The sequence below is a fragment of the Oncorhynchus mykiss genome, chromosome 16, assembly GCF_013265735.2.
Source record: "Oncorhynchus mykiss isolate Arlee chromosome 16, USDA_OmykA_1.1, whole genome shotgun sequence".
Taxonomy (NCBI): Eukaryota; Metazoa; Chordata; class Actinopteri; order Salmoniformes; family Salmonidae; genus Oncorhynchus; species Oncorhynchus mykiss.
The window spans coordinates 44,174,095-44,199,731 of record NC_048580.1 but is presented as its reverse complement, the minus strand read 5'-3'; the positions used below and the strand labels follow the sequence as shown (position 1 = coordinate 44,199,731).

Sequence of the window (25,637 nt, the reverse complement as noted above, 5' to 3'; positions counted from 1 at the left end):
ATGAAAATAAAATATTTTGAATTAAATATGTATTACAAATTGGGAACATGCAATAAGTTTGAATCTACCATGTTTACAGTAAGTCTCAAATGACTATTAATTACTGAAAATACCTCATAATAGTTGGAGTAATCTCAAGCACAATTATGCACACAGTACACACAAGACAGTACAGTACAATTCTGCCATTGTATTGTAAAAAACATAACTAGACATTCAAACACTGTATTAATCAAAAACAAAAATGGCTAAAGGTACATTACATTATCCATCAAGTGGTCATGATGAAAAAGGCAGTTAAATCTTACAAAAACATTAAAACGTCCTCTTACGTCCTTTTTCGATCCGCTGTGGATAGCTAGCAGCAGCAGTCTGGGAGCTTTAGTTAACCTCGCCGGACGGCCTGTTGACAAGCCATGTGTGAGTTTGGAGCAAGGCCTTTAACTCCTACTACACTTTGCAACTCCAAAGAGATGTTGGGAACAAAATGTAGGAGACAGACCACAACAGGTAGTACACACATGCCGGAGAGAAAGAGGAACAGAACACCATGACAACTCCTGCAAAACAAAACAGGAAAAACAAATGAGATGAGTCGTCTACCTAATGAATAGCCTACCTTTTTTCATGGCTGGATTATTGTGATCTGAAGCCATTTTAGAAAGCTTTCATTTCGATTTAAAAAAGGGAAATGCCACCACTTTTCAACATCATATTCATTATCTCCAGCACCAAACCAGTGTCTGCATATGCGAAAGCAGAGTTTCTACAGCATTGATATGTGGTTAAAAAGATGGTCCTATAAAAAAATCCTCCCTTACGACTTCACAAAATAGGAGGATCCCATTTTTTTATACAAATAAATAATGGGATTTTTTTTAAACCTGCAACGAGTTTCTAGCCAGAGGGAAGGTATTTTCTTGCTCTCCAAGTCATAGTGCGGTAGGGATAGTGTTTTATAATCAGTGCTTTAACTTTTAATGATGTCATTGGGTAGACCTTTACTTAATTTCCCACATGTAGACATTTGTATTGTGCAGAAGATAATGAAAATGAAGTTGAAAACTGGTGGATCTGTCTTTCATGTAAGAACTTATTCTGAATGGAGGATTCGTATTACTGCTCACATGTTTAAAGTACCTGCGGCCTCATTTATCAAAGGTGCGTGAGCATAAAAAGCCTACTTTGCTTGCGCAAGTTTACCCACAAAGGTTGGTATTTAGAAATGTTGAACTTGACGGGAAAGTGTGCAAATATTTTGTATTGCAAGCAAATAGTTATTTTTCGGGAGATGTACAGTGGGGCAAAAAAGTATTTAGTCAGCCACCAATTGTGCAAGTTCTCCCACTTAAAAAGATGAGGCCTGTAATTTTCATCATAGGTACACTTCAACTATGACAGACAAAATGAGAAAAAAAACTACAGAAAATCACATTGTAGGATTTTTAATGAATTTATTTGCAAATTATGGTGGAAAATAAGTATTTGGTCACCTACAAACAAGCAAGATTTCTGGCTTTCACAGACGTGTAACTTCTTCTTTAAGAGGCTCCTCTGTCCTCCACTCGTTACCTGTATTAATGGCACCTGTTTGAACTTGTTATCAGTATAAAAGACACCTGTCCACAACCTCAAACAGTCACACTCCAAACTCCACTATGGCCAAGACCAAAGAGCTGTCAAAGGACACCAGAAACAAAATTGTAGACCTGCACCAGGCTGGGAAGAGTGGACCTGCAATAGGTAAGCAGCTTGGTTTGAAGAAATCAACTGTGGGAGCAATTATTAGGAAATGGAAGACATACAAGACCACTGATAATCTCCCTTGATCTGGTGCTCCACGCAAGATCTCACCCAGTGGGGTCAAAATGATCACAAGAACGGTGAGCAAAAATCATGACCTGCAGAAAGCTGGGACCAAAGTAACAAAGCCTACCATCAGTAACACACTACGCCGCCAGGGACTGAAATCCTGCAGTGCCAGATGTGTCCCCCTGCTTAAGCCAGTACATGTCCAGGCCCGTCTGATGTTGGCTAGAGAGCATTTGGATGATCCAGAAGAAGATTGGGAGAATGTCATATGGCCAGATGAAACCAAAATATAACTTTTTGGTAAAAACTCAACTCGTCGTGTTTGGAGGACAAAGAATGCTGAGTTGCATCCAAAGAACACCATACCTACTGTGAAGCATGGGGGTGGAAATATCATGCTTTGGGGCTGTTGTTCTGCAAAGGGACCAGGACGACTGATCCGTGTAAAGGAAAGAATGAATGGGGCCATGTATCGTGAGATTTTGAGTGGAAACCTCCTTCCATCAGCAAGGGCATTGAAGATGAAACGTGGCTGGGTCTTTCAGCATGACAATGATCCCAAACACACCGCCCGGGCAACGAAGGAGTGGCTTCGAAATAAGCATTTCAAGGTCCTGGAGTGGCCTAGCCAGTCTCCAGATCTCAACCCCATAGAAAATCTTTGGAGGGAGTTGAAAGTACATGTTGCCCAGCAACAGCCCCAAAACATCACTGCTCTAGAGGAGATCTGCATGGAGGAATGGGCCAAAATACCAGCAACAGTGTGTGAAAACCTTGTGAAGACTTACAGAAAACGTTTGACCTCTGTCATTGCCAACAAAGGGTATATAACAAAGTATTGAGATAAACTTTTGTTATTGACCAAATACTTATTTTCCGCCATAATTAGCAAATAAATTCATTAAAAATCCTACAATGTGATTTTCTGGATTTATTTTTCTCATTTTGTCTGTCATAGTTGAAGTGTACCTATGATGAAAATTACAGGCCTCTCTCATCTTTTTAAGTAGGAGAACTTGCACAATTGGTGGCTGACTAAATACTTTTTTGCCCCACTGTAAATGAGGCCCTGGGGCCTCATTTATAACCATTGTGTAAATGTCATACTAAATATCTGCGTGTGCCATTTCAGAAAAGAATATGTACGTCCCCAAAAAATGTTTTATAAACTTGGTGCAAGCCATTACTGCATTTGTCCTGTGTTTACCTGTCGTAAAACTGTGAATACGTGAACGAGCATCAAACTCCGCCCAGAAAACACCCTCCACCTTATGGTGTATAATTTGATACTATTGGAATTAGGTCACAACAGTTTGTAAATGAACAGCAGAATATTTGATCACATTTCTGTAAAGGCGTGGGCACAATATTTTGATATTTTGCAGTAACTTTTTCAAATTAAACACACATGCTGCCTATAGAGATGGGCAGTATTTCTGTTACATGTATTTGAAATATGTATTTTAATTACTTCTGAGTATTTTGTATTACACTGGGCTGAAATGCACTCCAATGTATTTTGTAACAAGATTCTTTCGAAAGCTGTCATTTCAAAATACTTTTTCTATACCATTTCTTTATAGCGGTTCCCAATTTTGTGGCCCCCTTCCACCCTAAATTGGTATCAAGTCTGATGGCACAAAGGTGTGATAAGAGCGGCTATTAAATCAACCACATCTAAATGTTATTTTTTTTAAAAATCAACCATTGCAAAGCATGCTGAGTATTACTCTTATGAGCACTGCCCCAAAACAAGCCCAATGACAATACCTAGTGTGCTTTGCAGTTGTTCATTTTCACATATACAGTGCCTTGCGAAAGTATTCGGCCCCCTTGAACTTTGCGACCTTTTGCCACATTTCAGGCTTCAAACATAAAGATATAAAACTATTTTTTTGTGAAGAATCAACAACAAGTGGGACACAATCACGAAGTGGAACGACATTTATTGGATATTTCAAACTTTTTTAACAAATCAAAAACTGAAAAATTGGGCGTGCAAAATTATTCAGCCCCTTTACTTTCAGTGCAGCAAACTCTCTCCAGAAGTTCAGTGAGGATCTCTGAATGATCCAATGTTGACCTAAATGACTAATGATGATAAATACAATCCACCTGTGTGTTTCAAGTCTCCGTATAAATGCACCTGCACTGTGATAGTCTCAGAGGTCCGTTAAAAGCGCAGAGAGCATCATGAAGAACAAGGAACACACCAGGCAGGTCCGAGATACTGTTGTGAAGAAGTTTAAAGCCGGATTTGGATACAAAAAGATTTCCCAAGCTTTAAACATCCCAAGGAGCACTGTGCAAGCGATAATATTGAAATGGAAGGAGTATCAGACCACTGCAAATCTACCAAGACCTGGCCGTCCCTCTAAACTTTCAGCTCATACAAGGAGAAGACTGATCAGAGATGCAGCCAAGAGGCCCATGATCACTCTGGATGAACTGCAGAGATCTACAGCTGAGGTGGGAGACTCTGTCCATAGGACAACAATCAGTTGTATATTGCACAAATCTGGCCTTTATGGAAGAGTGGCAAGAAGAAAGCCATTTCTTAAAGATATCCATAAAAAGTGTTGTTTAAAGTTTGCCACAAGCCACCTGGGAGACACACCAAACATGTGGAAGAAGGTGCTCTGGTCAGATGAAACCAAAATTGAACTTTTTGGCAACAATGCAAAACGTTATGTTTGGCGTAAAAGCAACACAGCTGAACACACCATCCCCACTGTCAAACATGGTGGTGGCAGCATCATGGTTTGGGCCTGCTTTTCTTCAGCAGGGACAGGGAAGATGGTTAAAATTGATGGGAAGATGGATGGAGCCAAATACAGGACCATTCTGGAAGAAAACCTGATGGAGTCTGCAAAAGACCTGAGACTGGGACAGAGATTTGTCTTCCAACAAGACAATGATCCAAAACATAAAGCAAAATCTACAATGGAATGGCTCAAAAATAAACATATCCAGGTGTTAGAATGGCCAAGTCAAAGTCCAGACCTGAATCCAATCGAGAATCTGTGGAAAGAACTGAAAACTGCTGTTCACAAATGCTCTCCATCCAACCTCACTGAGCTCGAGCTGTTTTGTAAGGAGGAAAGGGAAAACATTTCAGTCTCTAGATGTGCAAAACTGATAGAGACATACCCCAAGCGACTTACAGCTGTAATCGCAGCAAAAGGTGGCGCTACAACGTATTAACTTAAGGGGGCTGAATAATTTTGCACGCCCAATTTTAAAAAAGTTTGAAATATCCAATAAATGTCGTTCCACTTCATGATTGTGTCCCACTTGTTGTTGATTCTTCACAAAAAAATACAGTTTTATATCTTTATGTTTGAAGCCTGAAATGTGGCAAAAGGTTGCAAAGTTCAAGGGGGCCGAATACTTTCGCAAGGCACTGTACATTTTGGTAATTTAGCAGAAGCTCTTATCCAGAGTGACAGTACATTCAACTAAGGTAGATCAACAACAACAACATATCACAGTCATAGCAAGATGTTTATGTAACCTTGACAGAAAACATTGTTGCTGTTCTGCTGGCTACTTGCAAAAGTACATTTTACATGTTATTTTGTTACATTGGTCTTCAGGGTATTTTTTAATTTATGCCCCTCCCTGGCTGCCTATACCAAATGCCTGTCCGCACATTCTGTTTGATTTATTGTATATTTGGAAACAATTTAGAAGTAAGGCTTCAACCCACACCTTTATGCAAAGGATGAATTGTTGCTCAATATATGATTGTTATGTTTCCATGTCCTGCCTTGGTATAGGTTCTGAGATTAAAAAGGCTTGGACTGTCTTGCTTCTGTCACACAGCAATACTGTAGCCGACTCAGTGTCAAATATTTGATATAATCTACCGTCTATTTACAAGGTTGGTAGAATGTATGCTGTACGTAGAAAAGGACTGAGTTTCTGAACGAGAAAAACAATGGGAAATGATTGTGGATCTGTCTGCATAATGTTGGATTTCCAATTGGGAAACATTGTCTGAGCTACTCAAAACATATTGAAATGACATACTGCAGTAGCATACATAGACCTACTTCAAAGTAATAAAAAAAAAGAGCAACTGTCTCGAGATTCACCTGGTAAATGAGTCTGTTGGCAATAAAACGCTGCTGCCTGTGGGATCACATACAGAGAAACCTGAAAAACATAACCTACTTACATAGGCCCGATTAAATGACAGATACGCATAGTCATTTGTTTCATGGCTACTTCGGGAATATGAACCAATCATTGCGGGAAAAAGGTGAGGAATTTATTCTGCAATGGTCATGAAAATAAAATAATAGTAAATTAGATTCCTAAATCTAATTATTTGAGATTAAAAAAATATATTTTTGCTCTTCTCACTAATGGCAAATGGCTGCATCTTGTGATTATGAATTAGTGTCATAATATCCCCCGTTTGCAAAAAAATGTAATACTTAGTTCTACTTGCAATACAATAGTACAACCACTAGAAGACGTGTACTCATGGTCTAAAGACACTCACATCAAGTTCAGTTTTAAAAGTGGGAAAACTGGTGCATGCACATTTTGGGGTACATGTTTTTTATACATACTCACATTTACAAATGAGGCCCCTGGTATCAACATTCCAATAGACTTCACAGGACCAAACATCCATTTTTTGAAGAATTGTTTAAACATCTCTATAAAAATAAAAAAGGTGCTATATTAACTATCCCAGAACAGTTTTTTTTTTGTTTTACAGAGTAGCTGTGTGGACTAAATTCTCTGGATGCCACTTCCCAATAGGTAAACAACCGGACCGTCTGCACATGTGCGGGATTCTCTACTTTACACCACTTATTTGTTTTTATGTAGCCATTGCTCCCTCTGCTCCGCTTCCCTTCCTCCTGTTCTCACTCGACCCACACACGATTGGCTGTCTTTGTCTGGTGTAGAAACTTCACCAAATTGTTGTAACTATAAACAATCATTGTCTGTTGTAACTATAAACAACAATTGAATTTACCCCCCACACACATTGTACCATATGTGCAGCAGACTGATCACTTGAATTGACGCGCCTTTCGTTATTAACCATGTTTCCATCAAACCTTGTTATGCGAATAAAGTGCATGCCCATAAAAATAAAAAAAACCCAATGCAGGACTGACGGAAACAGAAAACGTTTCGGTAAACTTTCCAATTGTCGATAAAACAAAATAGGCTCGACATGGTGGGATCTTATTGGGTCGGTAAAATTAATTATGCTGAAATAACTTCCCAGAACCCGAGGTAGTAGGAACATATCGCCACAGCTTCTAAACATCACCGTTCATGCTAATAGCTAGCCAGCGTAACGTGCTAGCCATCCTGTAACGTGATGTACACTGTTTTCAAATAGAAAAAGTAAAGATGCCATCAGAGGCAGAATGATGTACAGTGTGTCGTTGTGCAGAACACTATCCCAGTAAAAAGTGAACACACAATATTTTGTATACCAATGGCAATGACGTAGAACGCTACAACTACTATAAAGAACTGGAGGAGATTGTTGGACCCATCTATGTGGGAGCTGGCTTGCCACTGGCTGTTTGTGAAGTGTCGAACTCTTCTTAGCAGTTACTACAAAAGCAGCTGTGAATGGGCAGTGTATTTCCATATTGCACAAGCTCACCGAGTTCTGATTCAGAGGGTTCTCTTTGTTGCACACAGAAACAATACTGGCTCCTGGATGCAGCACACTTAGGGGAAGGTTCTACGGGTTGCGCTAGATGGTGGACAGAGATCATCCGCTCCTGCCATAGGCTTCCAGTAAAGTCTCGGTCTGAGGCGCTCTGAAAGCAGACAATTCGTCAGAGGCTGGGGGAGTTGGCATCTGTGGGAGCACAGACAGCTCCATTGAGGCCATCTCCATTTTGAAGTAGTCCATTTTCTTTTTCTAATACTTCTATGCGTTGTTAAACAAACTGAAAGGGTGCATATGGCCACCTGGAAATGTGTTGTTTGAACAAGCATAAAGGAAATGTTGGCGATTTACTGCCACCTCAAGTTATGGAATGTTTGCTCACAAGTATAATTCATCGTCTTGATCCCTTCTGATGAACAAAATGGAATTATGTGATCCTACCTTAACCCATAGGAAGTCTCACCCAATTGACTACTTTAAAATGGTGGAAGCCCTCAATGGCAATGTTCATGCAAAAATGTGTTATTTCCATGTAATGATCTCTATTGAACTGCCTGATGTCACAGCCTAGCGTCAACATCCTCGCCGGACACAACGTAGTAGCTAGCTAACTAGCAAGGAGGAGATCAGAAGTTATTTTTAATGAGTGCATTTCACAAGTGGCTAGTTTGCATCCTCTGCCTTCACTAAAACCACTGCAAAGGTTTTGCCTGAAAACGTTTCTCAAATCGCAACATCTTTCTACAGGCTACAGAAAGTGTTTGATTTTTCAGGCTTTGCCCTGCCTACCCAAACTCGGGATTGGTTGGGAGAGTTGTCGATCTGAAGAACCTCCCCAGAACTTTTGTTGTTGAAATGTCCAAGAGAATCCAACATGTGCTGTTGCTCTAGGTCTGTGATTTCCGAGACTACTAGCTAACAGGGAAGAACTAGAACCTACAATGCAAACATGGCTGCTAAGCCTCCCATGCAGGCTACTTTCTGTCCCTAACACCAAAAAACGGAATAATATAAAATACAAATGTTTTTATCAAACTAAAACTGAATAAAAACCTAGTAAATCAAGTCGGAAAATGAACAAACTTAACTGAATACATTTAAAAAAACAGATGTTTCCATCAAAAATCTAATATAGAAACAGAAAACTATAATAATGGAGAACAGTGCTCATTTAATAAAGCTGAATCAATATCTGCAAGATCACATAATGATTCATTAGTGTTCTACATAACTGAATATAATAGCATAGTATAATGTAAGACAAAAAACATCCACCTCATAAAAAAAAAGAAGAGATTTTAGTAAAATATGTGCTTTGATTGAAACAAAACCCAGATAAGATACAGTTTAACATCTGCTTTAAAAGTTGTTCACAAAAACACTGTACATAATTCCAAAATATCTAAATGCATTTTCCCATGAAAATGGTTGGCATGCAGATGCTGCATGGGTGTTTCACCCGTAAAACGTGAAGAATAATAATTAACGATGGTGTCGTGAGAAACGTGAAAAAAGAGAGAAAATGAACAGCAGCTACGTAAAAAAAAAAAAAAAAAACATAAACCCAAAAAAGGTAAAGTAGCACAAAGTGCAGAACGTGATACAGTTGTTCTGGGGAAGAGGCTTCCAGAGGTTGGCAGGACGGGGGCGGAAGAGGGCCGTCGATTTCAACGTGCAGCCTCAGCTTTTTAAGTGTGTTTCTAACTTGAATTCTACATTTTCAAGAGCTAATTCGGCATCTCTCTACTACCTATTCTACTGGTGCAGTTTGTTAACCCGGGTCCTGGGGACCCAAAGAGGTGAACCATTCTGTCTTTGCCGTAGCACTACACTCGCCCCGTGTAACCAGCCTGATCCGGCGAGCTTATATAAACGATCCGCACAGCAAATTATTTATGCATGCTTGCGAGATCAGGCTTGGTTGTACGAGGCTAGCACTACACATATGATTCCACTCATCATCATCAACCCTTTGATTAATTGAATCAGATGTGTAGTGCTAGGGCAAACACTAAATAGTGCACTCCTTTGTCCCCTGGACCAAGAAACACAGCATCTGGTGTATTACCTCCAGCGTAGACCACCTTCTTCCAGGCCTGTGACTCCAGGACCCTGTCGTGAGGGTAGAAGCCCTGGTTGACCATGAAGAGGATCATGGCCACAGCAGTGACCCGCAGGATCACCATGTTACCTCCGGTCAACAGGGAGAGACAGGCCAGGATGGCGGAAGAGTAGATACATGGCAGGCCACGGTACATGAAGGGGATGCCTGGAGATGAATAACCACAGAAAGAGAGACGGGACCTAAATGAAGACCGAATCTGACATGATTCAGTCTTTATTCAGCCTAGACTGTACTTTGAATGATAAATACACGAAGAGTGAAATTGATCATGCCATTATCCTGGCATTTCAGGTTTCCTCGCTGCGTCACTTACCGCTGGAGAAGAAGCAGAGGCGGACAAACACAGACAGGACGTAGCACATGCACAGGATGTTGTCCATTAAGGCATGTGTCCTCAGGAGCAATGATGTTGCAATCCCAAAGGTTGTGAAATCTGCAAAATCATCCAGTTTAGCACCTGAACCAGAGAGAACGACAGGAAGTGACCAGTTATACATTTGTCTCATGACTTGTCTCACACGGCAGATTAATGTCCACATGCTACTGCTGTGAGGTTAGTTCACTGCTAACATAAGACAAAACAAGTCGATCTAATCTCGTTGATGCCAATGATCTACTTCTCCCTTTCCTGTGTGCGCATTTGTGTTTATGTAAAAAGGGGTCATCTGTAGTGGAAATGTCGGTGTCAGAATAACAGGCCTGCCACTTTCCTCTGTAAACAACATTCCCGAATGCCACATTCTGCTTGTCCCCCCCAGAGCAGAGAGCATGTTGTCACCGAGAGTCGAGCAGGAGGTGATTCTGACCCCAGCTTCAATGAACGAGATGGAATTCCACAGCACAGGGGTCAACAATTTCAGCAATTTCAGATATGTTGAGTGCCCAAAGCATTGGGATAAAACAGACAATTGGAGCATGAGCCCCCCCCCCCCGAATCAGACTGCTTAGTCGGAAAGTGAAAGTTCAACTGACACAAAAACGGGGCCACAACAACACCCACCTGCAAAGTCATGCAGAAAAACACTGTTGAAACACAAAGCCCCTGAAATATCCGGGTGACGATGCATTGTGGTGCACCTGCTGGGGGCTATTTCAGGCAGCCGTGGGATCCATGGCAGTGTAGACGTGACTATCTGCACACAGGAGGTCGTTATGTATAAAGCCACCTGTATGTGCCTTTTTATTACATCATATCCCGTTATGATCACTTGGGAATATGCTGTGTCGTGTACAATAGGAGTTTGCTTTAAAAAAATATATATATTTAAATAAACGTTTTACTTTTTATTGAATCATTAGCTAGGCTATTTCCTAATAATACACAGTCTATGGCAGACAGAATTCAACAAAGACATGGAACCAGTGCAATGCAGAGAAGATAATTTACTGATCTACCTACAGAGATAGAAGCTGATCAGCACAGCTAAATGACAGCAAGTACACTTACTGCAACGAGATTCGTTTTTCTGTGGTTTGCTATCGCTTAAGTTCCCTTTGGATTCTCCCATACATTAATTAATGTTTTTAATAGGGTCTTTGTAAGGAAAACCAGTACAAACTTGTTGCAGTATGCAACCTACTGTCCCAGAGGAGAACCCTTTTGGTTCCAGGGAAAAAATATTTTGGGTTCCATGTAGAACCCTCTGTGGAACCCCAACAGTTTTACATGGAACCAAAAGGGTTCTTCTAAGGGTTCTCCTATGGGGACAGCCAAATAACCTTTTAAGGTTCTGGATAGCACCTTTTTTGTTTATGCTGATTGGGTTCTACCTCTAAAATATGCATATACAGTGCATTTGGAAAGTATTCAGACCCCTTGACTTTTGTTACATTACAGCCTTATTCTAAAATTGATTAAATAGTTTTTCCTTCCTCAATCTACACACAATACCTCATAATGCAAAGCAAAAACAGATTTTTTTGCTAATAAAATGTTTTTGTTGTGGAAAATAATTTGATCACATTTACATAAGTATTCAGACCCTTAACTTAGTTATTTGTTGAAGCAACTTAGGCAGTGATTACAGCCTCAAGTCTTCTTGGGTATGATGCTACAAGCTTGGCACACCTGTATTTGGGGAGATTCTCAAATTCTTCTCTGCAGATCCTCTCAAGCTCTGTCAGGTTGGATGGGGAGCGTTGCTGCACAGCTATTTTCAGGTCTCTCCAGAGATTTTCGATCGGGTTCAAGTCCAGACTCTGGCTGGGCCACTCAAGGAAATTCAGAGACATGTTCCGAAGCCACTCATACGTTTATTTTGGCTGTGTGCTAGGGTCGTTGTCCTGTTGGAAGGTAAACCTTCGTCCAAGTTTGGGGTCCCGAGTGCTCTGGAGCGAAGATCTCTGTACATTGCAACGTTCATCTTTCCCTCGATCCTGACTAGCCTCCCAGTCCCTGCCGCTGAAAAACATCCCCACAGCATGATGCTGCCGCCGCCATGCTTCACCGTAGGAATGGTGCCAGGTTTCCTCCAGACGTGACGCTTGGCATTCAGGCCAAATAGTTCAATCTCCACAGAGGAACTCTGGAGCTCGGTCAGAGTGCCCATCGGGTTCTTGGTCACCTCCCTTACTAAGGCCCTTCTCCCCCGATTGCTAAGTTTGGCAGGGCGGCCAGCTCTAGGAAGAATCTTGGTGGTTCCAAAATTCTTCCATTTAAGAATGATGAAGGCCACTGTGTTCTTGGGGACCTTCAATGCTGCAGAAATGTTTTGGTACCCTTCCCCTGATCTGTGCCTCGAAACAATCCTGTCTCGGAGCTCTACAGACAATTCCTTCGACCTCATGGCTTGGTTTTTGCTGACATGGCCGTCAACGGTGGGACCTTATATAGACAGATGTATGCCTTTCCAAATTATGTACAGGATGATCAATAGAAACAGGATGCACCTGTGCTCAATTTTGAGTCTCATAAAGTGTCTGAATACTTATTTACATAAGGTTTCTGTTTTTTATTTTTAATAAATCTGCAAAAATGTCAAAAAAACTGTTTTCGCTTTGTCATTATGTCAGCATTGTGTGCATATTGATGAGGAACAAATTAATTAATTAATTAATTTTAGAATAAGGCTGTAAAGTAACAAAATTAAGTGTGTGTGTGTGTGGGGGGGGGGGGTCAAGGGGTCTGAATACTTTCCGAATGCACTGTAGGTTGGTAAATGATCTTCTGAATTATACATGGCATCTTTTTTTGTCTTTTAAGGTTGTAACCGTTGCCCCTTAGGCCATTTGATCCATCAGCTATAATGACCAGCGCCAGTAGTAGATTGCTGGGTTGTGTGCATCACTAGCCTGATCTTGTTTGTGGTGTCTTTCCCGCTCATAGTCCTTGTCATAACTACATGTTTCAGGCTAGTGAATCATCAGTGTCTCAGTGGAAGTTTAGCCCCGGCTAGAGGTATTGGACACCACTCCACTCACCTAGTGGTGAGCATGCATCAAGTCGCCTGGCAACTGCCCCATCTGCCAAATCCAGCAGGTAGCCAATCAGGACCAGCCAGCAGGCTGCATGTTGGTGGCTGCAAAAGGAGGGTAAAATGTTGGGTTGCAGTTTTACAAAATAGAAATGACAATAGTAAGACATTACATGATACAACTGTAATAACACAGTAACCTATGGATTACTTGTTTATTACCACTGTACTTATGGCAATATCACACCAATGGCTGCTTTTTAGTTTTGGATTAACTTGTGGCTTTTACAGAGTAAGAAAAACACACAAATGTCATACAATAAAACAAGGCTAAAAAACAATAAACAAAGGAGAATAAAGAGCATAACTTTGATACAGAAATAGATAAACAAGATGAACAGACAGACAAAACAAAAAAAAAGACTCAATTTTTGACAGCATCGCTTTTGATTTAAACAAAACTTTCCATACACGTTTGTCCATGGAAGAAGTGGTCCTTAAGTTAACTTTTCCCTGAATGCAAAAATACAGGAGATAAAAGTTGACCCATTTTGCATACCCCACCATACCATGACACATCCATGTCTTCATCACTGGAGAAGATAAATGGTTGAGTTTCATATAATTTCAAAGCTTACAGTGTGGTCAAACTATTTGATTATTTATTTCACACATTTTTTTGCTAATTTATGTTAAAGAGAACTAAAATAAATGTCTAGTATATATTTAAAAAATCCAGACAACCCTGTTTGTAAGCATTTACATTATATCTCAAAACGTGTATATTTTCGTGTATATTTCCTACAATGGCCAAATATGTATGGAAGGTTTTGGTCAAGTCAAACGGGGTGCTGTCAAAAATTGATTGAATTTAAATGGATTTATGCAGATCATAGACATACAAGCACCAGACGACACAATCACAGAGGTCAAGTATGTGAAAAAAGTTTTTAAAAAGCCGACATACGGTGCATTCGGAAAAGTATTCAGACCCCTTGACTTTCCACATTGACACGTTACATCCTTATTCTAAAATGGATCAAATATTTTTTTCACCTCAAATCTACACACAATAACCCATAATGACAAAGTGAAAACCCGGTTTTAGAATTTGCTAACTTATATAAAAAAAAAATTGAAATACCTTACTTACATAACTATTCAGACCCTTTGCTATGAGACTCGAAATTCAGATCAGGTTTCTATTGATCGTCTTCCTAGAGCTGGCCGCCCGGCCAAACTTAGCAATCGGGGGAGAAAGGCCTTGGTCAGGGAGGTGATCAAAAACCCGACGATCACTCTGACAGAGCCCCAGAGTTCCTGTGGAGATTTGGCCTGAATGCCAAGCATCACGTCTGGAGGAAACCTGGCACCATCCCTACGGTGAAGCATGGAAGTGGCAGCATCATGCTGTGGGGATTTTTTCAGCGGCAGGGACTGAGAGACTAGTCAGGATCGAGGGAAAGATGAACGAAGCAAAGTACAGAGATCTTCGCACCAGAGCACTCAGGACCTGGCCTCCCAGCCAAACTAAGCAATCGGAGGAGAAAGGCCTTGGTCAGGGAGGTGACCAAGAACCCAATGGTCTTGCTCCCCAGAGTTCCTCTGTGGAGATGGGAGAACTTTCCAGAAGGATAACCACTGCACCAATCAGGCCTTTATGGTAGAGTGGCCAGGCGGAAGCCACTCCTCGGTAAAAGGCCCATGACAGCTCGCTTGGAGATCGCCAAAAAGGTACCTTAAGGACTCTCAGACCATGAGAAACAAGATTCTCTCATCTGATGAAACCAATATTGAACTATTTGGTCAATGCCAAGCATCAGGTCTGGAGGAGACCTGGCACCATCCCTATGGTGAAGCATGCGGTGGCAGCATCATGCTGTGGGGATGTTTTTCAGCGGCAGGGACTGAGAGACTAGTCAGGACCTGAGACTGGGGCAAAGGTTTACCTTCGAACAGGACAATGACCCTAAGCACACTTCGGTACAAGCCTCTGCATGTTCTTGAGTGGCCCAGCCAGAGTCCGGACTTGAAGCCGATTGAACATCTCTGGAGAGATCTGAAAATAGCTGTGCGGCAATGCTCCCCATCCAACCTAACAGAGCTTGAGGATCTGCAGAGAAGAATGGGAGAAACTCCCCAAATACATGTGTGCCAAGCTTGTAGAGTCATACCCAAGAAGACAAGGCTGTTATCGTTGCTAAAGGTGCCTCAACAAAGTAGTGAGTAAAGGGTCTGAATTCTTATGTAAATACTTAAGAAAATGTGATAATTTTTTAATTTGAATACTTTTGCAAAAATGTCAAAAAAACTGTTTTTGCTTTGTCATTATGGGGTATTGTGTGTAGATTGATGGGGGGGAAATGTATTTAATCAATTTTAGAATAAGGCTCTAACGTAACAACATTTAGAAAAAGTCAATGGATTTGAATACTTCCCGAATGCACTGTAGAGTAGGAGAACTTTCAAGTAACGGAAATCGCACCAGGCCAGGCAGTCCTGAAATGAAATGTGGGCTTTGTTTTGGCCAAGTTAGTTCCAAAAGGGGTTCCACAGCTTAAAGAAATGCTGTAGAGAAAGCCTCATTGGGAATGAAATCAATGATCCTTTGTTCCCATTGACTTCTTGAGGGAGCCTTATTAAATGGCCATAGCAGAAGAATACATTTGTAGTTAAGTGTTAAATCCTCATCTCTTGTTCCCAGTATACAAGACTTTGCACCCAGCTGGGGAGAGCATTCAAATAAACTTTATCCATCTCCTGTAGAACCTCTGACCACATTTTTCTATGGAAGGCCAATTCCAGAATCAATGAATGAAAACCTGAAAGCCTGAAACTATTACAGACTGCACAAATTAGGGTTAATTCTATACCTAGACACAGGAGTGACATACAGTTGACGTAGGATCTTAAAATTGCATTTAGGGCAGCTTTGTTGACAGAAAATATCATAAACGGTATCTTCTACTTACTGACGGCTTTTCGTGCCATAGACACTTCAGAAACAATATATCATTTAACACCACCAATGCTTTAAGGGTGGTGGTTGATGTGTGCTGTATGTTTTAGAGCCGACGGTCAGACGACCTGACCTTGATAAGCTGCTTGCGTTTATCTGGCTTCCCTCAACAGCGCAGCCTTTTTTTTTGGCAGGACATGCGCTTGTGTCAACCGTCAACAGGACATAAAAAATTTAAAAAAGCCTCACAGATATAACAAAGATGTATGCTATAATAACATAACACTGCCACTGTCTATGTTAGCTATAGTATGGTTTTGTCAAAGAAAATCAGATACTGTATGCTGTGTTCACTCACCCGTTCAGGCTGCAGAGAATAGAGGCCATGCCCATGAGCATGTTGGCCATAGACAGAGCATTGGCTGCATTTTTGCGTACAAACTCCTTGAGCTGGACACCCGTGGCCTGCTCGCTTAGAAATAGCTTATTGGTACGCTGGAAGAAACCTGAGAACAGTGAGGACAGTGATTGCTATTAGCTGGTGGTCTATGTTAGATTCACTTAGCTGCTCTTAAGAGGATTGTAGCTAAAACACTACAGATATGATAGGACCATATCATATCTGATGGACATACCTAAACTGCTGTACAGTATGTAAATCCTGTTTAAACGGATATGTCAAACAAACCAAACACGCAAAAGATAAATCATTGCTTTAACCAATATTTTCTTTGCCAATTATCAGCTTTAACGTGTTTGGCTTGCTACTTGTGGCCCCTCAAGACAAGGACAGAATCAGAAGCTGTACCAAGATATGAAAAAAAGATGAATGCAAATTAAAAGGGAAAAAGTCAAACCTCATGCACCCAACCTACTGTGCAGCATCCAACCTACAGTAGTACTAGTAACCAGCAGATTTCAAGTATAGGCGAGAACCTAAATAAAATTCACAAGTGGTTTAGGTTGTGCTTCAAAAAAAAATATGTATAGCTGTTACACAGTATTAAATAATGTATTTGTTATCAAAGAATGAACATTTGCAAAGAAACTTCATTTTTTATATACAAATTGTACATTATTTACAAACCTATGCAAGATTGATTCATGTAGCTAATAAAAAGTAGTAGCACTTACCAAGAAGTATGTAAGTTTATTGGAGACCCACCATTCGATAGACTAATCCACTTTTCAGAAAAGGGGCTGGCACAGTATGTACAGTAACCATCATTTGGTAGTGTTAATATTCTCATAGTCATTGCCACACGGAATACTTATTCAGCAAATATAGAGTGCATGTATAGCTGAGACGGGCTGGTGGGGAGAGAGTAAGTGACTGTCCACACATGGTACTATACTATTGTAATGGACTGTCCACAAATAGTACTATAGTGCAACCCTGAGATAATGAGTCTACTCATTCATTAGGCTAGTTGACTGGCAAAACAGTGACCTGGAACAATGACAAAGGACATGACAGCAACATTCACATGGATGGGTAGCTTTTAAAAAGTGTCAATGGCAGTTTGCTTGTTCTGTTTTTTCTTTTTTTTTCTTCCATAGTTTGTATTTTGTGGAAATGTCATAGTAATTACATAATTTCCTTATACATTTGTTATGTGAAAGCCAAGTATTGTTATATCAAAGTTCCTATCAGTGTAATACTGTGTAATTCCACCATTATGGTTATTAAAGTAATCGAAGAGTGTAAGGGCAATTTAATTGGACTTTCATTGAATTAATGATGCCAGAATCTTGAAGCATTAAAAGGCATCATAGATAGGTTATCTTACTTAAAAAGCAGGACGGTCCAGTGACGCTAGGTACTTCACCATGGCCAGGGCTGTTTTTTGTCCTTGCAATGCTGAGGGTTTTCAAAGAAGGCAAACAAAGGATCTTTGTTCTTGAGTGTCTGTGGCTTCGCTATGGAGTTTGGATTTCACACAGAAGTTAATAAGCCGAGGTGATAAAAGTAGCCAAGAGATTATTCTCTGCCGACAAAGACCCATATACAGTGCCTTGCGAAAGTATTCGGCCCCCTTGAACTTTGCGACCTTCTGCCACATTTCAGGCTTAAAACATAAAGATATAAAACTGTATTTTTTTGTGAAGAATCAACAACAAGTGGGACACAATCATGAAGTGGAACGACATTTATTGGATATTTCAAACTTTTTTAACAAATCAAAAACTGAAAAATTGGGCGTGCAAAATTATTCAGCCCCCTTAAGTTAATACTTTGTAGCGCCACCTTTTGCTGCGATTACAGCTGTAAGTAGCTTGGGGTGTCTCTCAGTTTTGCACATCGAGAGACTGACATTTTTTCCCATTCCTCCTTGCAAAACAGCTCGAGCTCAGTGAGGTTGGATGGAGAGCATTTGTGAACAGCAGTTTTCAGTTCTTTCCACAGATTCTCAATTGGATTCAGGTCTGGACTTTGACTTGGCCATTCTAACACCTGGATATGTTTATTTTTGAACCATTCCATTGTAGATTTTGCTTTATGTTTTGGATCATTGTCTTGTTGGAAGACAAATCTCCGTCCCAGTCTCAGGTCTTTTGCAGAATCCATCAGGTTTTCTTCCAGAATGGTCCTGTATTTGGCTCCATCCATCTTCCCATCAATTTTAACCATCTTCCCTGTCCCTGCTGAAGAAAAGCAGGCCCAAACCATGATGCTGCCACCACCATGTTTGACAGTGGGGATGGTGTGTTCAGGGTGATGAGCTGTGTTGCTTTTACGCCAAACATAACGTTTTGCATTGTTGCCAAAAAGTTCAATTTTGTTTTCATCTGACCAGAGCACCTTCTTCCACATGTTTGGTGTGTCTCCTAGGTGGCTTGTGGCAAACTTTAAACAACACTTTTTATGGATATCTTTAAGAAATGTCTTTCTTGCCACTCTTCCATAAAGGCCAGATTTGTGCAATATACGAATGATTGTTGTCCTATGGACAGAGTCTCCCACCTCAGCTGTAGATCTCTGCAGTTCATCCAGAGTGATCATGGGCCTCTTGGCTGCATCTCTGATCAGTCTTCTCCTTGTATGAGCTGAAAGTTTAGAGGGACGGCCAGGTCTTGGTAGATTTGCAGTGGTCTGATACTCCTTCCATTTCAATATTATCGCTTGCACAGTGCTCCTTGGGATGTTTAAAGCTTGGGAAATCTTTTTGTATCCAAATCCGGCTTTAAACTTCTTCACAACAGTATCTCGGACCTGCCTGGTGTGTTCCTTGTTCTTCATGATGCTCTCTGCGCTTTTAACGGACCTCTGAGACTATCACAGTGCAGGTGCATTTATACGGAGACTTGATTACACACAGGTGGATTGTATTTATCATCATTAGTCATTTAGGTCAACATTGGATCATTCAGAGATCCTCACTGAACTTCTGGAGAGAGTTTGCTGCACTGAAAGTAAAGGGGCTGAATAATTTTGCACACCCAATTTTTCAGTTTTTGATTTGTTAAAAAAAGTTTGAAATATCCAATAAATGTCGTTCCACTTCATGATTGTGTCCCACTTGTTGTTGATTCTTCACAAAAAAATACAGTTTTATATCTTTATGTTTGAAGCCTGAAATGTGGCAAAAGGTCGCAAAGTTCAAGGGGGCCGAATACTTTCGTAAGGCACTGTACCTCTACATAAAATAAACACAAATAAAAAAGTTACCATAGCAACCCTTTTTAAAACTAAAAGAGTCTAACAAACTAACGTCTGTACGTGAAAAAGGGTTAAAGTCATGTTCCTACTATTCTGTTTTGCACACAGAACTTCGTGTGATTCCAAAGCCAGTCGAGTTCAAGAGACTCTTCATCTGAAAGAAAACAGTGTATGAGACATAGCACAAGCCAACAACAACTTTTAAGAAGTTCACTTGACAAGCATGCTTCTCATTTCTGATTTACATTTTACATTACTTGGCTTTCGACAACCTAACCAGAAAACCCCAAATAGTAAACTATGGCGAATCAATAAGCAGATACATTTACAGTATCTGCCACTAATCTTTGTCTGTTTGCCTAGAATGTCAACAAATATTGAAAAATATTGAAATATTGACCCAGTTAGCAGCTCTCCCGGGAAAAATAAAAAAATTGCCAACTTGTTTTTCATAACTCAATGGAAAGGATACGTCAGGTCTGATCCCTAATCCGGCCAGTCAATACTGTCTCACCACTGATAAATACCACCAAGTATCAAGCCAGAGCCAGATACATTCACACTTTTAAGTTTATATATTTCTGGGCTTATAGTCACAGTGTCTCAGAGTAGAAGTCCCGATCGAGGATCAGTTTTGCCTTTTAGATCATAAGCAATAAGACAGTGGGGACCTACTCTGAGACGCTCTGTGAATACAGGCCCAGGATGTCTGCCTATTAAGACGAGCATGGGGGGCAAATTTCACAACTGGGAAATTATGGAATATGTACATGTAAAAAACATCATGCTCACACTTTAACTGAGAAATTATTTCCTATTCATTTAATATTACAAAAATGATGAAAAATAATAACAAAAACAAGATATTATCGTAGCATTACATTCTACCTAATCACATACAACCTGCATTAACATTTGATTATAGATTTAATTTTGATGAGTAACTATGTATTATCCACTCTACAATTTAATAGTTGACAACTTGATATAACTCTAAGCTAGTATAAGTACAAGAAGAAAAAAAAAACTGATCTGAGTTGTGAAAAAAAAAATATATAATAATAAACTACACCGGTTTTGCACGATTCTTACCAGGCCTTGGCTCTAGTGTTGACACAGAAAACCACAACCATGTCATGCACATTTGTCCAGGGGCATCCAGCAGTAAGGACTTACCAGAGGATGGAGACAGCAGAATCATGATTCTCTCTGCGTCAGTCTGCCCACAGCACAGCAGCTAGAAAACAGTCTACATTTAGAGACTGTTACCCAGAAACAGATTAAACCTAGTTCTGGACTTAAAAGCATACTTAATGAAAAGCTTAAAATATCATTTTCAGTCCACGACTAGACGTGTCCAGGTAACTGGCCCATCCACTTGCCTTATGCAAGAGTTGGATTGACATTAAAAGTTGCTCTATTGCCCGGGCATGATGAAGAGCAGTTGGGCAAATTGAGACTCCTCTGATGTTGCCCCATTGGGCAGGATACATTTTTTAAACTGCAAGAATTCCAGTAGCCTAAAACTATTCTTTCTAGTTCCAGCCCACTGTTTAATTGAAAGACAGACAATCGGTACATTCAAATAATGTCACCTCGACATAACACTCAATTGTTATTTTTCTTTAATAGCAAATGATCATACGTTTCAGACCAATATTATACTGCCTTATTCATTGACTCACCATACAAGTTAAGTTACACACTGAAGGAAGGCCATCATACAGTATATACTGTGTCCAGGAATGTCAGACTGATTGATCGTCAATGACTATTTTCATTTGGCCATCTATCAGTCTTAATGTCATGATCAACTTCATAACAACAAACAGAAAAACCACTGCTACAATAGCTAATGGCGCACGGAAATCATGTCTTATTTAGAGCTTGAGATTTTAAGCCATGTCTATTTGTCAATGATGGTATGCTACAAAACAATTAGCACTACTGGTTTAATCCTCTGTAGTTGATAATTGACCGAGCGATCTTCTAATCATTCTCGGAATGGACTCTTGTCAGGCATAAATGAACACTGTATGCCTGCAGTACCTCAATCACCCATCAATATCTCGGAAATTGCAATGCATGTCTGAAGCTAATTTTTTCCCACAAAAATGAATAAATGACATTAGGCTCATAGTAGCCTAGTCATGTTGCACGGAATACCAGCGTTATCTAGTCTAGTCAAATACACTCCTATATATAAGATTGTCATTTTCAAAGGAAAATTATTTCAAAAGCAATAATTCTAGTTCATTAACTACATGATAAATGTACTACAAGATCCTACACACTAGATTATTTAGCTACAATGCCATGGATCACAAGGCACTCAGTGCTGCTCACCTATGCTATTGGTTGACCCTATTGGTTGAGACAGTGGGTGTGCGCCATAGAGATGGATAGAGGTCTCATCTTTCTCTCAATGTCACTGCCCATGCAATCTCCATATGTGGCTGTGGATCCAACTATTTCAGGATATTTAATTTTAGTTGAGTTTTGGCCACATGAGAGAACAATGTTTTTGTCTTACAGTAGCCTAACTTTATACTATGCTATTATATTTTGTGTAAAATAAAAATGTAGTGGTTGAAGTGTTTCCATTACCCATTTAGGCAAATGGCGCATTAATAAAATTGCCGACAGCTTGTATGCCCTCCCAACCTATCGGTTTCATGTCTCAGATAGCCCACAAGGATAGAATGCAATAATTGACTAATATTTGACATTCTAATAATACTCATGTGTCAACGTGTCGCCATGGTGAAACCTGCCAGTCAACCAGAAAAGCAAGGTGAAGCAATTCACACATTGTTGAAAGTCAGGACAATCCTTGCCCTGCAAATAAACTTTACTTTTATAGTTGAAAAATAGTTTGCTGTATGTCGTGTTCTGTATTATTTGTTTTGTACCCAGAACTCTGGGTCTTGTTCCTGTCTGCTCTTTTATGTTTAGATAACAATTGTATACCTGTCTTGTACCTATACACCATTCGTGTGTGTGTTCAATAAAAAATATTTGAAACAAAAAATAGAGTTTACAAGCAGAAGCCACTTAGAATTAAATGTTGAGTGGAGCTTTGTGACATCACGTGCCTCTTGTAACTTCTAAATTATTCGGTTTCATTCACTTGTCGCAATAAAAAAAAGTTTCACAAAAAGAAATCCACTCGAACGGATAAAAATGTTTATCTTTAGAAAATGTATCCTACGGTCACAGCCGGCTCAGGCAGGAATGTCCTTCTCCCATCACGCACTAGCGACTCCTGTGGCAGACCGGGCGCAGTGCACACTGACACGGTCGCCAGGTGCACGGTATTTCTGCCGGCTGGCTTCCGGGTTAATTGGGCATCGTGTCAAGAAGCGAAGGTTGAGAGCCGTGGTTGGGGTGTGTTTCAGAGGACGCACGGCTCTCGACCTTCACCTCTCATGAGTCCGTTCGGGAGTTGCAGGGATGAGACAAGTGAGATTAACTAACTAATTGGATACCATGAAATTGGGGAGAAAACGGGATTTTAAAAATTATACTTTTTTTTTAATCCTATATCCAATTACAACTATTTTTTGGGCAACATTGCTTTTGTCTAATAATCTTGAGTTTATGGAAACCTGTCTACTGGCTGATAGCTCCCAACCCATAGGAATCAAAAATCCAGTTGACTATAAATTGCTGAAGCCCTCAATGGCAATGTCCATGCTAAAATGTGTTATATTCAAGTTGAGACCTCTACCTATCTCTATTGTGTGCGCACACTACGCAGTTTCTTTACTACAATAACCACGGGCAACTACATAAATTCCTTACTAACCTTACAAAAAAGATTGCAGTCAGAGTGCAGTATGGTGCAAATACTGCGTCCTACATACGTTTTTTTTACTGCAGTAATTTTGCAGTATAACTGCAATTACTGCGTCCAAAATATCACCGTCGACTGCAGTTACTGCACATTTACTACAGTTTCAAATCTGCAATCTTTTTTTGTAAGGGTTTCCCCTAAAATGTGTAAACTCGGGTGTTAAACGCATCATTCTCACAGTAGATGTATTTTTTAAAATACAATAATTTTTAAAATACAAAAACAAAATGGTTGCTGCAATTTATTTTATACAAAGTGCGTCACACATTTAGGGGCCAAAATCTACAATTCATTGCCTTTCTAAATAGAATTGACTGAAATGCTTATAATAATTATATATGGAAGTCAACAATCGGTATTCTGCGCACTATGTAAACTGATTTGAGGATAGTTTAAACTGTCTGACTTACCTGGAAGGACCTAAAGATGATGCTGAAATAGTGCAAATGATTGACACGGCTTCAATGGAACTAAGCAATCGTATTAAATGAATCTCTTCTGTAATAATTACTTCTTCATGTGTACAAAGTGGTTGTTTGTTGCATCCCAAAAACGTTTCAGTGGTTCACCTGTAAAAAAGCATCTCAGTCTGCGTCTCTGCGCGCCTGCTTTTAAAGTCCAACAGAAGAATCCGCTAGAATATTCCACCGGATGTGACGCACAATAAACCGTCTATCGTTTGTCTGGCTACTGTACTGTACAACATTACATTATGAGAATATCATAATTTCACTGATGGATTTAGTTATAACACAAGTGTAGTTGGTAATCTATTTTGTAAATGAACATTAACATATGTGACGCACTCTATCATAATCAGTCGGAAGTCGCTATGGCTAATTTCCATATTGTGGTTGTCAACATTTTGATTTTTCGCGGTTTGGTTTCATCTGGTTTTAACAAAACAATGTATTTGCTTTCATAATCTGTATGTTTCAATGTATAATTCAGAGTATACATATGTATTTTTATCTTATAAAGGTAGAATGAAACATAGCAAGGGAACACTTTTCCCATCGGTTCGGCGGACGCTAGCTTGTGACACACACCAGTTTGACCTCACATTGGTACTGTAGGCCTACTTATGTTATGTTACTTTTCTGAGTCAATTCAGGTAGAATTCATCGTCCTGCGTGTGTGTAAACCGTGGCAGACAGCATTTTAAATAAGGAGATGTGCATAAAGATAAGCATCCTATGTGTTTATGGATCCTTTCCCCTTGATGTGTATTTTCAAAGACACAATCTCTAGTTCAGTAAAATAAGGAGTCTATTGCTTCACTACTTGTTTAGTTTCCACTTCTTGTTACTAGGTAAATAACCAACAGCCATTGATAACCACAAGGTGAATACGATGAGGAAACAGTCCATGTCAGCAGGGCCCATCTTTTAATGAAAAAACATTTCTTTAAATCTCTAGTTGAGTTAAATAATGTATGTTCTGATTAGACGATAATCCAGAAAATTGCAGTAAACACCGCCACACTCAGGCATGTTCTATTCCCAGTCTCCAATATAATCGCATAGTTTACATCTCCGTGTAAAAACGCGTCCTATGGTCTACGTCGTCAACGAGCTCAATGTATTCCAAACACTTGTGGTAAGAAGATGATCCCAATAATTGAGGTATCCTAGTAAAACGATGCATCCCTCTGGTATAATCTATTGCGAACTCAAATATATTTTACTTATAAAGTCAAAGACGAAATTAATTTCAAACCACTGGTCTCAAATATATTAGCATAACTAGGCTACACAGAACCCATTGTAAAATGAGAGGCTGTTCCTCATTTTAAAAAGTGCTCAAATCCAACATGCCTTACGGAGCGCTCTCTGAAATATGCGTTCGTATCGGCGTATTCCACCGGATTGAGTTATCTCACCATAGCGGCACTATCGTATCTGCACTAACAAAACCTACACTGAAATCGCTATTTGTTTTGAATCAAGCTGCAATGGCCTATTTAATGGGATGATTTTCCTTTGTGCCCAATCAAAAATACTGTAGCATATCATGGGCGGTAAAACATGTTGTTTTTTTTACCTCCGGCTACACTGTCTCTCGCTCTTCAGATCTGTTAAATCCCCATTATATATTAGTCAGTCACACACATTGTCCCTACTTTACTGCCTACCCTTTCGATAGCTTTTTACTG

General features: G+C 39.9%; 1 protein-coding gene across 15 annotated transcripts; it reads right to left on the bottom strand.

Annotated features, from left to right (window-relative positions):
- Nucleotides 1-25,637, bottom strand: LOC110492082 (transmembrane protein 269). Of its 15 annotated transcripts, none has more exons than XM_036947004.1 (12): nt 24,052-25,592; nt 23,893-23,914; nt 20,803-20,863; nt 19,716-19,780; nt 17,756-17,885; nt 16,324-16,471; nt 13,014-13,111; nt 9,907-10,050; nt 9,537-9,737; nt 6,397-6,482; nt 5,910-5,946; nt 1-560 (listed from the first exon to the last, which is right to left on the bottom strand). In XM_036947004.1, exons 1-12 carry the CDS (start codon nt 24,063-24,065, stop codon nt 451-453), a joined length of 1,116 nt encoding a protein of 371 aa, XP_036802899.1. In that variant the 5' UTR covers nt 24,066-25,592; the 3' UTR covers nt 1-450. The 15 variants fall into 15 exon arrangements, 13 of the variants coding, with proteins under 13 accessions (XP_036802899.1, XP_036802900.1, XP_036802903.1 ...); XM_036947005.1 differs by having other exon boundaries at nt 23,994-25,591; XM_036947008.1 differs by having other exon boundaries at nt 17,756-17,826; nt 23,994-25,587.

Coding starts and splice junctions, on each gene's coding strand:
- LOC110492082 (XM_036947004.1), bottom strand. Junction 19,781..20,802: donor TCTGCTGTCTCCATCCTCTG/GTAAGTCCTTAC, acceptor GTTTTCTTTCAG/ATGAAGAGTCTCTTGAACTC. Junction 13,112..16,323: donor ATTCTCTGCAGCCTGAACGG/GTGAGTGAACAC, acceptor CTCCTTTTGCAG/CCACCAACATGCAGCCTGCT.